The following is a 14,316-nucleotide window of genomic DNA, read 5'->3' as shown; positions in this document are numbered from 1 at the left end:
TTGTTAATGCAGATATTACCGATTGTCAATCTATAACTTGTACGTCATTTTCAGACAAATAGTACGTAGATATCATTTAGTAGGTCATTTTTATTTTTGCCATCTGCGCATACTCGTTCGTTTGCCAATTTTACAATGGCTAAAGTAAATGTACTGCAGATGTGAATATTTTTATTGTGCATATATGGATCCGTTACATCCATGCGTGGGGTTGACACAATTTTACGATATTTCGCTGGTATATAAGAGACGGTTCTGAGCGAAGAGGGCAGTCCGTATTCAGAAGCTTGACGATCACGAGTAAAAATCGTTTCGTCGTCATTTCTGCAGTGTAAAGGTATGTGAGAGACCTTAACTGACTTCAGTCCACTTATTTTCACGCGCAGAATACTGTGCATAGTCTCATATAATTATTTTCACTTCGTTTCACCCTAATTCTCACGCAAATACGTACATCGTTCTTTTTTCGGATTCACCATTACTTGAAGAACTTCTTTTTGCCCAACACGAAGAATAAAGTATCTTGATAGTTTACTAAATTCAATCAAATTCAGTACAATTCTGGCCACAGTAAAACATTTCAGTCGTTATTTATTTATTTTTTTTGTCAATATTCAATACTGAATGACCTCAGTTTATTTTAGAATTCTCAGGTAGACGTAGAATAATTAGTCAATCATTCTCATTGAACAGTATGTACTCGATGATTCTCCACGCAATGAATACTTGTTGGTACAGCATACTGAGAAAATATATGTTTATGTTCAACCTAATGACAACATCAATAATTCTTTGATGTTAACGCAAGTGTGGCTTGTATTGATAATATTGAAACAGTTTTATGGAATTGGTGTACATGTTTTCCTCACCTCTCAACAGGTAGAGCCAGTACAATTCTACTTCCTGAACTTGACACTTCTTGCCAATCGACCCGTTCGTAGGTACCTACATCTTGAAAGGTAAGCCCACTCTTCCACGGTAGTTGAGAAGACAATAGAATCATCGCTTACTGACTTTGTACAACGCGGTTTCAATCATATTTGATCCTGTACCGTGTACAAAGAAGCATTACTCGCCACTTCGCTGAATCGTCAGCTCTTAGCGAATTGATTATTTTTTTTTACACTCGTACCAAATTGAACCACAGCATACTTCTGCGAAATACGCATCCTCTTGAACAACTTGTGTAACAGAAGGTCAAGCAAACACCAACTAGATATATTATAACGATTTCCAAAATTACAGAACAATGATGAAACGCATTTTCGGATTCTTACTTGCCTTGGCTTTGGTCATAGCTGTCACGGAAGGCATAGTATGTCCTCCTAATTATTGTGCCGGAGTCAATTGCACGGAGACGTCAGAAGACTGTGGCCCGAACCAACAGTTCGAACCCAACAGTAGCTTTTGCGGATGCTGCCCTCAATGTATCACCATACTAAGTGAGTTGTCAAAGCAAACGCCCGGGACGATTCAAATTTCGCAAGGTGGAAAGGACTAGTAATTCTCAAAAGAGAAATTTCGGAAGTAGCTGAGTTCCATAGAAAAAAGCTTTGGCTCATAAATTCGAAATCGATCCGAACAAGTTTTTCCATCTCTGAGCATTTCTCCAGTATTGACTTTTCATCGTTAATATAAATAAAGCGCTAAAATTTGGTGCATTATTTTATTGCAAGAAACATGATCAATTCTCTACTTAATTAATCTCATCCATTCATTTTTAAACATCTTGAACTTTTCATTTCTGTGCAATGTTTTATTTTACATAATCGCTGAAGTCAGATTAGACTTCAAGAACATTGGCTGCATTGTATTTTTATTTTTTAAGGCGAGGGAGATGAGTGTGGTTTCACGTTAAGACGAGGATACCCATCCGGAGCAAAATGCCAAGACGGCACCTCGTGCAGATCAGCTGGAAACGACTCGGCCACGTGTCAGTAAACTTCGTGAAGTTCCAATAAGCCTTCCAGACGATAGCAAAGGCAGCAGCGACTCGACTCTGCGCGCACCTGTGCAATGAACAAAACGCTAACCCAATCCATCTGACCTTGCTGCGATGAAGGTTATTTATGTACTGATAGCTTTGTAACATTACAGTGAAATACGAAATACATAAATATGCAATAAAAATCTTAGTTGGAATACACGTCATTTGCGCCGTAAGAGCTCATGCGGATGCAGTACATTTCATGAGTTTTACTCCCTTTCACGTTTTCCGTTGATAATTTTGACCAAAGAAACTGAAACTCCATACAACAAAGTGGTTATTGGTCAAGTGTGTGCGTATAGTTTTTCCCGAGTAGAAATTGACGTCAGGCTTAGGCCAAGCCTTGTGCAGACTTGCCTGATTGCTTTATCAGGCTGTCCTATGAGACCCTGATCAAACTTGTAGCACAGCGTTTTAGAATCAGCTGATTTGCATCAGTCTGTATTTGTCAGGTCCTGAACAGATTTGGTGACCAGGCTCGATCGAAAAATTTGATCCGGCTCGCTTCAGAGCCTCATGAGGCTTGTCTTGCTTCTGATGCCAATCTGGCCAATGGCGCAACAGGCACGCCCTGAAAGGGACTGGTTGATGCCAGCCTGGTACAAATAATCATGAACACAACACCTCGACTTGAACTTTTCCAAGGATCTTACGTTCATCATACGCCGATACCTGAGAAACGACACTGACATCGGTGAAGCCATATTTTTGTGGGGAATAAAATAACACATGGCTAGTATTTTCATCATATTTTATATATTTCATATTTCACTGATACAGCATTGAAAAGCCGCCAGCGTCACTCACGGAGGGAAATCATATGGATTCGGTTCCGACTCGGGTTCAGTGCATATCACCTGCGCAGTAAGTCGAGTGATTGGTCCTTCCGTCGAGTGATGATAGTTTCACTGACACGTATAGCTGTTGTCACTCGTATTGAGAATGCATGAAGTTCCTGTTTCGCATTCTGCTATAGGTGGCGTACCTGTCAAAGCCACGGAATAACAGATTCCTCCTTTGCCTTGAAAAGCGAAAATACAATCAGATCAGAGCTTCGACAGTCTAATCAGGCTTTCTTAATTCAACAAAATGTACTTTTAAAATTGAAAAACTTGAACCGTTCCGGTATGGCTTTGTACATTTGACCTAAACGGTGGACAAGGTATACCAAACTATAAATCGTGTCAACAGCCAGCGTCGAAACATTTTGGGTTTTGTGCTTGAATCGACAGTAACTTACTGACTGGAGTGAGACATGCAGCGCAGCATCTGCAATAGGTGGCATTGGCTTTGTAAACTTTTCTTCGGGCAGCGCAATTTTCCGTTGTTACGGAAGCGTTGCACGTCTGGCTAGCACAAAAATTCTTGGGACATACCAGACCCTGGGCCATAGCCACAGCCGCAGTCACAGCAAGCAAGTACACCAGGAGCAGTTTCATCTCTGTTCTGCAAAATGGTAAAATCTCGATGATATAGATCGCCCGAATCAAACTAACTCGGTCACTGCTCAGCAGTATAGAAAACGTCTTGATAAATTTGTTGCGCTTCGATTACAACTTTTTAAAAAGTTAGTGCGGAAATGTTTATCGACACCAAGTCAGCAAGTGGTTTTCCCACCGATTCTTTGAGTTGATGCCGAGAAGAGTGAAGACTTATCGTTTGAAATTAACCTACGATTCGATCTGGCGAGACGTTGCAAGTTTAAGAAAATCAACTGTAATGGCTTCGCCGATGAAACAGCGGGTATATTTAGTCTATGCGAATTATACACAACTGTTCATATATGTATAGTCTGGTCAACATGTACCTTTTTGGATGAAATTTTTGTATATTCTCCGGAAATTACGGTCAAGGTGTCATTCGATTCGGAATATTATGTAGAAAGTTTAAGGAAAAGTGCCAAAAGGGGCCGATGAAAATTGCAAAATAAACAATTTAAAAAAAAAAGTACTGGTTTGGTTTTTTTTTTAATATCTCGAAAACTGTCAAAGATATTAGAAATTTAAAAAAAGATCTGAAAAGAGGAGGATTTTTCCTGAAAAAAAGTCCGACCTCCCGGAACTGTATCTTTAATATTTATAATTTTTACAGAGCCCTGAAAATAGCGCTAAAAGGGGGTAGTCGCTTCCGCGCGCGATTCGTCACTCGGACACGGTAACAAAAAAAATCATTTTATCATATTAAACATAAATAATAAAGAATAAAAAAATTTGAGCACTATTGGGATACATAAATAAACAATAATCCGTTGGCAAAAAATTTCTATCCTCATTTTTCCATTAGTTATGCATTAGTTAATCAACAACTTTTTCTGAATAGAATGTTGACATAAAAAACCCGATTATTATTAAACTACAACCCTAGGATTTTTTTCACTTCGTGGAGTTATTCTTGAGAGGCATAAAAATAGATCCCCGTTGAAAAAATTCAAAAATGTTAATTATTCACTTTTTTATTGAATGGCCTCACACCCACTGATCTCTACTCTTACACCTCGAGCTTCAATTCGTCGCGTTGATTTCGGGCCTATACGCTATCTAGTGTGTAGTAGAGATCAGTGGATGTTTTTCGAACGTACAAAAGCATTATGTTAACAGGCAGGAAGCGGAATTCTAAAGTAATTTGAAGAATCTGAGTATCGAAAGATTGATAAAAGAACACTCGTTAAAATGTAATTAACATAATGACAAAGTTTTAAAATATTTCGGGAAAAGTCTATGCAAGTACGATTTTAATTAATTTTTAATGATAGCAAATTAGTAAAATGCAAGTCATCAAGGGCTCATAATTTTAAATTTGTAAACATTTAATTACGTTTCGGAATAGAAAAATGTAAAAAAAAAATTTGTCGTTATATTTTTTCATAGAAAATTGTCAATAATTAACAAAAATAATGGAGCTAGAGCTTAAGTTAAAAGCCTAAATTGTTCATTAATTTATCGTGAATAAAAACGACTTGAAGTATAACTGTCGTATCTACAATAGTTCATAAATAATATCAATCACAAAAGCAAAAGAGCGAGATAAAAAGACAAGTTTTAGGACATAAAAATATTAAAAAGTTATATAAAAAATAGAAGACAATTTTTTTTTCGTAAAAAATAACACATAGCTGTTTTTATAATAAAATTAAGAATTTGAAAGGAAAATAAACTGAGAAAATTTGTTTGTTTATAACAAATTGTTTATTATAAACAAATAAAAAATAAAAAAACACAGACTTTTTTTCCAGAATCTTTAAGAATAAGACAATTTATGATTTCTGGAAGAAAAACGGTTCCTCAATATTCACATTTAGTGGTAAGAAACGATTGTTAATTAACAAATGCATTTTTTAGCAATAAATAAATTTTTTTAAAGAATAATTTTTTTCTTCAAAATCATAAACTATATGGACAAGTAGATTGGGAATAAAAATTTTTTGATCATCTTATAAACAATGCATTTGTTTATAACAATTATTTAAACAATGGCGGTGAAAAATTAAAAAAAATTATTTTCATATAACTTCTAACCGTTAGAAATCAGAACATTTGAGACATTTGAAAAAAAATAAAAAAATTCGAATTACCTTTATGCAGTTTTTAATTTTTTAATATTTTCGATTCTTGATAAAAAAAGTGGAATATTAACATTTTTGAATTTTTCCAACGGGGATCTATTTTGATGCCTCTCAAGAATAACTCCACGGAGTGAAAAAAAATCCTAGGGTTGTAGTTTAATAATAATCGGGTTTTTTATGTCAATATTCTATTCAGAAAAAGTTGTTAATTAGCTAATGCATAACTAATGGAAAAATAGGGATAGAATTTTTTTGCCGGCGGATTATTGTTTACTTATGTATCCCAATAGTGCTCAAATTTTTTTATTCTTTAATATTCATGTTTAATATGATAAAATGATTTTTTTTGTTACCGTGTCCGAGTGACGAATCGCGCGCGGAAGCGACTACCCGCTTTTAGCGCTATTTTCAGGGCTCTGTAAAAATTATAAATATTAAAGATACAGTTCCGGCAGGTTGGACTTTTTTTTAGGAAATATCCTCCTCTTTTCAGATCTTTTTTAAAATTTTTAATATCTTTGACAGTTTTCGAGATATTGAAAAAAAACCAATCCTATTTTTTTTTAGATTGTTTATTTTGCAATTTTCATCGGCCCCTTTTGGCACTTTTCCTTAAACTTTCTACATAATATTCCGAATCCAATGACACCTTGATCGTAATTTTCGGAGAATATACAAAAATTTCATCCAAAAAGGTACATGTTGACCAGACTATGTCTAAAGTAAATATATACTGCAGTTGTGTACATTTGTATTATACATATGTGGATGCGTTACATCCATGCGTGGGGTTGGCACAATTTTACGATATTTCGCTGGTATATAAGAGACGGTTCTGAGCGAAGAGGGCAGTCCGTATTCAGAAGCTTGACGATCACGAGTAAAAATCGTTTCGTCGTTATTTCTGCAGTGTAAAGGTATGTGAAAGACCTTAACTGACTTCAGTCCACTTATTTTCACGCGCAGAATACTGTGCATAGTCTCATATAATTATTTCCACTTCGTTTTACCCTAATTCTCACGCAAATACGTACATCGTTTTTTTTTCGGATTCACCATTACTTGAAGAACTTCTTTTTGCCCAACACGAAGAATAAAGTATCTTGATAGTTTACTAAATTCAATCAAATTCAGTACAATTCTGGCCACAGTAAAACATTTCAGTCGTTATTTATTTATTTTTTTTGTCAATATTCAATACTGAATGACCTCAGTTTATTTTAGAATTCTCAGGTAGACGTAGAATAATTAGTCAATCATTCTCATTGAACAGTATTTACTCGATGATTCTCCACGCAATGAATACTTGTTGGTACAGCATACTGAGAAAATATATGTTTATGTTCAACCTAATGACACCATCAATAATTCTTTGATGTTAACGCAAGTGTGGCTTGTATTGATAATATTGAAACAGTTTTATGGAATTGGTGTACATGTTTTCCTCACCTCTTGACAGGTAGAGCCAGTACAATTCCACTTCCTGAACTTGACACTTCTTGCCAATCGACCCGTTCGTAGGTACCTACATCTTGAAAGGTGAGCCCACTCTTCCACGGTAGTTAAGAAGACAATAGAATCATCGCTTACTGACTTTGTACAACGCGGTTTCAATCATATTTGATCCTGTACCGTGTACAAAGAAGCATTACTCGCCACTTCGCTGAATCGTCAGCTCTTAGCGAATTGATTTTTTTTTTTACACTCGTACCAAATTAAACCACAGCATACTTCTGCGAAATACGCATCCTCTTGAACAACTTGTGTAACAGAAGGTCAAGCAAACACCAACTAGATATATTATAACGATTTCCAAAATTACAGAAAAAAGATGAAACGCATTTTCGGATTCTTACTTGCCTTGACTTTGGTCATAGCTGTCACGGAAGGCATAGTATGTCCTCCTAATTATTGTGCCAGAGTCAATTGCACGGAGACGGCAGAAGACTGTGGCCCGAACCAACAGTTCGAACCCAACAGTAGCTTTTGCAGATGCTGCCCTCAATGTATCACCATACTAAGTGAGTTGTCAAAGCAAACGCCCGGGACGATTCAAATTTCGCAAGGTGGAAAGGACTAGTAATTCTCAAAAGAGAAATTTCGGAAGTAGCTGAGTTCCATAGAAAAAAGCTTCGGCTCATAAATTCGAAATCGATCCGAACAAGTTTTTCCATCTCTGAGCATTTCTCCAGTTTTGACTTTTCATCGTTAATATGAATAAAGCGCTAAAATTTGGTGCATTGTTTTATTGCAAGAAACATGATCAATTTCTCTACTTAATTAATCTCATCCATTCATTTTTAAACATGTTGAACTTTTCATTTCTATGCAATGTTTTATTTTACATAATCGCTGAAGTCAGATTAGACTTCAAGAACATTGGCTGCATTGTATTTTTATTTTTTAAGGCGAGGGAGATGATTGTGGTTTCACGTCAATACGAGGATACCCATCCAGAGCAAAATGCCAAGACGGCACCTCGTGCCAATCGGCTGGAAACGACTCGGCCACGTGTCAGTCAACTTCGTGAAGTTCCAATAAACCTTCCGGACGACAGCAAAGGCAGCAGCGACTCGACTTTGCGCGCACCTGTGCAATGACCAAAACGCGAACCCAATCTTTCTGACCTTACTGCGATGAAGGTTATTTATGTACTGATAGCTTTGTAAAATTACAGTGAAATACGAAATACGTAAATATGCAATGAAAATATTAGTTGGAATACACGTCATTTGCGCCGTAAGAGCTCATGCGGATGCAGTACATTTCATGAGTTTTACTCTCTTTCACGTTTTCCGTTGATAATTTTGACCAAAGAAACTGAAACTCCATACAACAAAGTGGTTATTGGTCAAGTGTGTGCGTATAGTTTTTCCCGAGTAGAAATTGACGTCAGGCTTAGGCCAAGCCCTGTGCAGACTTGCCTGACTGCTTTATCAGGCTGTCCTATGAGACCCTGATCAAACTTGTAGCACAGCGTTTTAGAATCAGCTGATTTGCATCAGTCTGTATTTGTCAGGTCCTGAACAGATTTGGTGACCAGGCTCGATTGGAAAATTTGATCCGGCTCGCTTCAGAGCCTCATGAGGCTTGTCTTGCTTCTGATGCCAATCTGGCCAATGGCGCAACAGGCACGCCCTGAAAGGGACTGGTTGATGCCAGCCTGGTACAAATAATCATGAACACAACACCTCGACTTGAACTTTTTCAAGGATCTTACTTTCATCATACGCTGATACCTGAGAAACGACACTGACATCGGTGACGCCATATTTTTGTGGGGAATAAAATAACACATGGCTAGTATTTTCATCATATTTTATATATTTCATATTTCACTGATACAGCATTGAAAAGCCGCCAGCGTCACTCACGGAGGGAAATCATATGGATTCGGTTCCGACTCGGGTTCAGTGCATATCACCTGCGCAGTAAGTCGAGTGATTGGTCCTTCCGTCGAGTGATGATAGTTTCACTGACACGTATAGCTGTTGTCACTCGTATTGAGAATGCATGAAGTTCCTGTTTCGCATTCTGCTATAGGTGGCGTACCTGTCAAAGCCACGGAATAACAGATTCCTCCTTTGCCTTGAAAAGCGAAAATACAATCAGATCAGAGCATCGACAGTCTAATCAGGCTTTCAATTCTACAAAATGTGCCTTTAAAATTCGAAAACTTGAACCGTTTCGGTATGGCTTTGAACATTTGACCTAAATGGTGGACAAGGTATATCAAATTATAAATCGTGTCATCAGCCAGCGTCGAAACATTTTGGGTTTTGTGCTTAAATCGACGGTAACTTACTGACTGGAATGAGACATGCAGCGCAGCATCTGCAATAGGTGGCATTGGCTTTGTAAACTTTTCCTTCGGCCTCGCAATTTTTCGTTGTCACGGAAGCGTTGCACGTCTGGCTAGCACAAAAATTCTTGGTACATGCCAGACCCTGGGCCATAGCCACAGCCGCAGTCACAGCAAGCAAGTACGCCACGAGCAGTTTCATCGCTGTTCTGCAAAATGGTAAATTTTCGATGATATAGATCGCCCGAATCAAACTCACTTGGTCCCTGCTCAGCAGTATAGAAAACGACTTGATAAATTTGATTACGCTTCGATTACAACTTTTCAAAGAGTTAGGACGGAATAGTTTATCGACACAAAGTCAGCAAGTGGTTTTCTCACCAATTCTTCAAGTTGATGCCGAGAAAAGTCAAGACTTATCTTTCGAAATTAACGTACGAATCGATCTGGCGAGACGTTTAAAGTTTAAGAAAATCAACTGTAATGGCCTCGCCGATGAAGCAGCGGGTATATTTAGTCTATACGAATTACACACAACTGTTCATATATTGGGAAAGTGGGAGACACTTGTGCTTACTGAAATTCTGGGGTCAAATAAAATATAACTGGTCGATGTACCTCGAAGACATTTTTCACGTGGAAAGAAATACATCACAGTCAGTCGAGGTATTGGTAAATCATGCACTTACTTACCAGTTGAGTATTGCAGCGAAGTTGAAGACGAAACGAGTTTCTACTGCGATCGTTCTCTTCAAATCCTGAACGTGGAATGCGCTCACAACGAGAATCATTTCTTATTTATACCAGCGGAATGTCATAAACTTATTTGTATACCCGATTCGTGAGGATGATAAATTCGTGCAGGTGCAATAAAAAATGAGCATATCTGTGTTTTCCTCTGTCCGTGATAAATTCATAAACGAGCTAGTATGAACACGACACAAGTGATTATTACTCTGAAACCGATATTCGTCCGAAGCATTTGCACGAGACATTTTCAGGCCCCATAAATAACCTGCATGCAAACGCGTTTCCGTAAATATATGATTTTCCGTTCGAAGGACAATAATTGATCGATTTAAGGCAGGACTGATGTTCCATCCAGCCATGATCAGATTTGTCTCGATACGAACTGCTTGGGGAAAATCTGATCAGGACTATTCGATGAAACGTCAAACTTGCCTTATCAAAGTTTTTGCTCGGGCGAGAGTGCAAATCCATCATGTCTAATCAATTATTGTTCTTCGAACGGAAACTTATTTAAATGTGAGTTTTTGTAGGACCTATAAATGTCTTATGCAAATGCCTCGGTCGAGTATCGCTTCCCGGGTAATAATCACTCGTGTAGTCTTTATACTCGCTCGTTTATGGGTTTAGCGTGGACAGAAGCAAATGCAGATATGCAAATTTTTTATTGCACGTGCAAAAATTTATCATCTTCACGCGTCGGGTATAAACAAGGTTGTGACATTCAGCTGGTATATGTAGAAAGTTATTCTGATTGTGAGCGCAAGGGATATTCCACGTTCAGGATTTAAAGAGAACGATCACAGTAAAAACCCGTTTCATCTTTAAGTTCGATGCAATGCTCAACTGGTAAGGCGGTGCATGATTTGCCAATACCTCGACTGACTTTATAATTTATTACTTTCCGCGTGAAAAATGTCCTTGAGGTATATCGACTAGTTATACTTTATTTTACCCCAGAATTTGAGTAAGCACAAGTGTGGCTCCCTTTGCAAATATACGAACAGTTGTGTAAGATTCGCATAGACTATATACATATACCCGCTGCTTCATCGGCGAGGCCATTACAGTTGATTTTCTTAAACTTGAAACGTCTCGCCAGATCGAATCGTACGTTAATTTCGAAAGATAAGTCTTGACTCTTCTCGGCATCAACTTAAAGAATCGGTGAGAAAACCACTTGCTGACTTTGTGTCGGTAACCATTTCTGTACCAACTCTTTAATAAGTTGTGATCGAAGCACGATCAAATTTATCAAGTCGTTTTCTATACTGCTGAGCAGAGACCAAGTGAGTTTGACTCGAGTGATCTATATCATCACGAATTTACCATTTTGCAGAACAACGATGCAACTGCTCCTGGTGTACTTGCTTGCCATGGCAGCGGCTGTGGCTATGGTCCATTCTGGTCCGATTTTCCCTTCCGATGATCTAAGGTAAGTTACTGCCGATTTGAGGAGAAAACCCAAACACGTTTCGCCGCTGGCTATTGATACGATTAATTGAAAAGAATGATTTATAATTTGATACACCTTGTCCACCAGTTTAGGTCAAATATCCAAAGCCATACCAAAACGGTTCAAGCTTTCGAATTTTAAAAGCATATTTTGTTGAATTAAGAAAGCCTGATCAGACTGTCGAAACTTTGATCTGATTGTATCTTCACTTTTCAAGGGTGAAGTCGAATACGTGGCTTTTAGACTAAAAAAGGACCAACACCTACTACGAAGTTCCTCGTTTATCCACCGAGGATTATAAAACACTTGAAAATGCAGTCGAAGTCGGTAAGTGACTCTGGCGGTTTTTTATATAATCGCTAGAGTCAGATTAGACTCCAAGAAATTTGGCTCCATTGTACTTTCATTTTTCAAGCCGAGGGAGCTACCTATTATCCCAGGTCGATAGGGGAATAGCTACTAGTAGTAGTATGCCAAAACAACTTCTACAGGTGTCAGTCAACTTCGTGAAGTTCCAATAAACCTTCCAGACGACAGCAAAGGCAGCAGCGACTCGACTTTGCGCGCACCTGTGCAATGAACAAAACGCTAACCCAATCCATCTGACCTTGCTGCGATGAAGGTTATTTATGTACTGATAGCTTTGTAACATTACAGTGAAATACGAAATACGTAAATATGCAATGAAAATCTTAGTTGGAATACACGTCATTTGCGCCGTAAGAGCTCATGCGGATGCAGTACATTTCATGAGTTTTACTCCCTTTCACGTTTTCCGTTGATAATTTTGACCAACAAAACTGAAACTCCATATAACAAAATGGTAATTAGTGAAGTGTGTGCGTATAGTTTTTCCAGAGTAGAAATTGACGTCAGGCTTAGGCCAAGCCCTGTGCAGACTTGCCTGACTACTTTATCAGGCTGTCTTATGAGACTCTGATCAAACTTGTAGCACAGCATTTTAGCGTTTTTAACTGAAATGAGATGATAAAATTTTAGTTCAAGTATTGGTAGAACAGAATTTTCATTTCATTCTTCACACACCGATCGATCAGTATCAAGCAAAGATAACGAAATAAAAATCAGAAGGACGATTGACGATAATGAACTTAACTTGTCGTAAGACGATCAACGAGCTTTTCGTTTGCTTTTATAGACGTCCCAGCCGCAGGGAGCTTTCTTCCCTTACCTTCTACCGTAACATAAATGTTCCTTCAAAGCTTATTTCTGATTTTTTTTTTTTACTCTCTTCTTTTTCTTTATCTTCCTTTTTTGTTCTCTGCCTTCCGTCACTGACAGATAATTCAGCAGTTTTACCCATCCTCGAAAGTCGTCCTCGGTACGCGTATCCTTTGAATTAAAAATTGGCTGAAATGATGGGCATTGCTGTGCGGGCAATGAATGTCATGTGACTAACAATATTCATGCCATATTCATATTAAAATACTAATCACTTGTCGAGTGTTTAACTTTTTTCCAACATAACTGCGTGAAATTTATTTAGAGATATGAATAATGCTTACAAATAGTAGACTATAGACTAAATTCATTAGCAACAAATGTTTATAACCATTGCATTAAATGAATCGCCGAATAATCTCTATATACGCAAAAGATACTGCTAGATGATAAAAATGTATTCAGGCTGACGCTTTGAGTTTGGCACTCATACTACATATGCAAATATGCAAATTTCTATATAACGTCTTGCTTTACCGTCTCGTAATTAGTATATAAATAATGCTGTTCACTTTAAATGGAACAATCAGCAATATTCTCCGTATTTGATTTCTCGTACAGGTACATACATTTACGAAAATACAATGAAATACGTATTCGCCTTGACCCTTCTGGTTTGCGCTGTGCTTTCTACAAGCGGGTTTGTCTGCCCCCCTGATGTCTGTAAGTCCACGAGATGCGACGACCTGACGGAGATGGCGTGTGCGAAAGAAAACGGAATTTACCAAAAAAATGGTGGCTTTTGTGGTTGTTGTCCGACATGCCTTAAAAAAATATGTGAGTCACGCCGTAACTTTTAACCCTGCTCTTGTGAATCCTAATAATTGATCATTCACCAGAATTTGTTTCGTTTTTTCCAATTTTTTCTATGCTTTTTTTTGTCCTTGATCGAAGATTTCTTGTCTCTTTTTGGAGTGAAATCTAGTGATCAAGTCTTTATTGACCAAACGAATCTTCTTTTTATATTTTTCGTGTTTCAATGCCTTCTTAAATAATTAGTCGAGCTAAAATCGAACCAATCCAATGATTACTTGACGAGAAAATTCTACCGCTCGTTTATTCATTTTGTTTTTTCAAGCGAAGGAAAGCCCGTGTTCCGTATTATTCCTCGGGTTACCTGCCACAGCCATTTGTGAAGAAGGTACCACCTGTCAGCCAGAGGGTGAAGACAACTACAAGTGTCTATAGGAGAAGAGGAGGTCGACGAAATAGAATTCAAAGATTGACAAGTTCATCTGTAACGAACAATTCTCGTCAGACTTATATTTACTTAGATATTGTTAGTCTTACATTTCGGCTGCGAAAGTTTTCAGCCTCTGCAAGTAATCGATAGATTTTACATTATAATAAATGAATTATGACAAAAGTGTTTGCAAAGCGCCAAAATGGTAGTAAATCAAAACCGCAAACAGAGATGATGGGATAAAAAGTATGGCTATAACGGTTTACGATAAGAAGTCAACTTTCTGGAAGCTTTTTCCCTCAATCCTTTTCACTCGCAATAAAAATTCCCTTTAAAAGAA

At 37.7% G+C, this 14,316-nt stretch overlaps 4 protein-coding genes across 11 annotated transcripts in view; 2 read left to right on the top strand and 2 right to left on the bottom strand.

Annotated features, from left to right (window-relative positions):
• Window positions 1-14,316, top strand: part of LOC124407559 (hemicentin-2-like) — a 222,543-nt gene that overhangs the window by 72,124 nt on the left and 136,103 nt on the right. The gene's annotated exons all lie outside the window — the stretch shown is intronic.
• LOC124407562 (fungal protease inhibitor-1-like) overlaps window positions 1-14,316 on the top strand; it is a 17,298-nt gene extending 2,982 nt beyond the window's left edge. The window contains exons 1-4 of one of the 7 annotated variants that reach the window (XM_046883817.1): window positions 282-337; window positions 880-959; window positions 1,246-1,442; window positions 7,958-8,183. In XM_046883817.1, coding sequence (XP_046739773.1) covers window positions 1,250-1,442; window positions 7,958-8,079 — 315 coding nt within the window. In that variant the 5' untranslated portion in view covers window positions 282-337; window positions 880-959; window positions 1,246-1,249 and the 3' untranslated portion in view covers window positions 8,080-8,183. Of the gene's footprint in view, window positions 1-281; window positions 338-876; window positions 960-1,245; window positions 1,443-1,828; window positions 1,969-5,140; window positions 5,153-7,957; window positions 8,184-13,354; window positions 13,571-13,871 lie in introns of those variants that run through there. The other 6 variants (XM_046883816.1, XM_046883815.1, XM_046883818.1 and 3 more) reach the window with 6 other exon arrangements.
• LOC124407561 (fungal protease inhibitor-1-like) lies at window positions 2,725-3,432 on the bottom strand. Its single transcript, XM_046883812.1, has 2 exons — window positions 3,228-3,432; window positions 2,725-3,008 (listed from the first exon to the last, which is right to left on the bottom strand). The coding sequence occupies exons 1-2, from the start codon at window positions 3,424-3,426 to the stop codon at window positions 2,893-2,895; spliced, it is 315 nt and encodes a 104-aa protein (XP_046739768.1). The 5' UTR covers window positions 3,427-3,432; the 3' UTR covers window positions 2,725-2,892.
• LOC124407560 (fungal protease inhibitor-1-like) lies at window positions 8,854-10,157 on the bottom strand. Its single transcript, XM_046883811.1, has 3 exons — window positions 10,045-10,157; window positions 9,355-9,617; window positions 8,854-9,137 (listed from the first exon to the last, which is right to left on the bottom strand). Exons 1-3 carry the CDS (start codon window positions 10,140-10,142, stop codon window positions 9,022-9,024), a joined length of 477 nt encoding a protein of 158 aa, XP_046739767.1. The 5' UTR covers window positions 10,143-10,157; the 3' UTR covers window positions 8,854-9,021.

This window comes from Diprion similis, chromosome 6, assembly GCF_021155765.1.
Source record: "Diprion similis isolate iyDipSimi1 chromosome 6, iyDipSimi1.1, whole genome shotgun sequence".
In the NCBI taxonomy this organism is placed as follows: domain Eukaryota; kingdom Metazoa; phylum Arthropoda; class Insecta; order Hymenoptera; family Diprionidae; genus Diprion; species Diprion similis.
The sequence above is the reverse complement of the archived record's forward strand: the minus strand, read 5'-3'. Positions and strand labels throughout refer to the sequence as shown.

Coding starts and splice junctions, on each gene's coding strand:
- LOC124407561 (XM_046883812.1), bottom strand. CDS start 3,426: ATGAAACTGCTCCTGGTGTACTTGCTTGCTGTGACTGCGGCTGTGGCT. Junction 3,009..3,227: donor TGCATGTCTCACTCCAGTCA/GTAAGTTACTGT, acceptor TCGCTTTTCAAG/GCAAAGGAGGAATCTGTTAT.
- LOC124407560 (XM_046883811.1), bottom strand. CDS start 10,142: ATGATTCTCGTTGTGAGCGCATTCCACGTTCAGGATTTGAAGAGAACG. Junction 9,618..10,044: donor TTCGCTGCAATACTCAACTG/GTAAGTAAGTGC, acceptor ACTGCTGAGCAG/GGACCAAGTGAGTTTGATTC. Junction 9,138..9,354: donor TGCATGTCTCATTCCAGTCA/GTAAGTTACCGT, acceptor TCGCTTTTCAAG/GCAAAGGAGGAATCTGTTAT.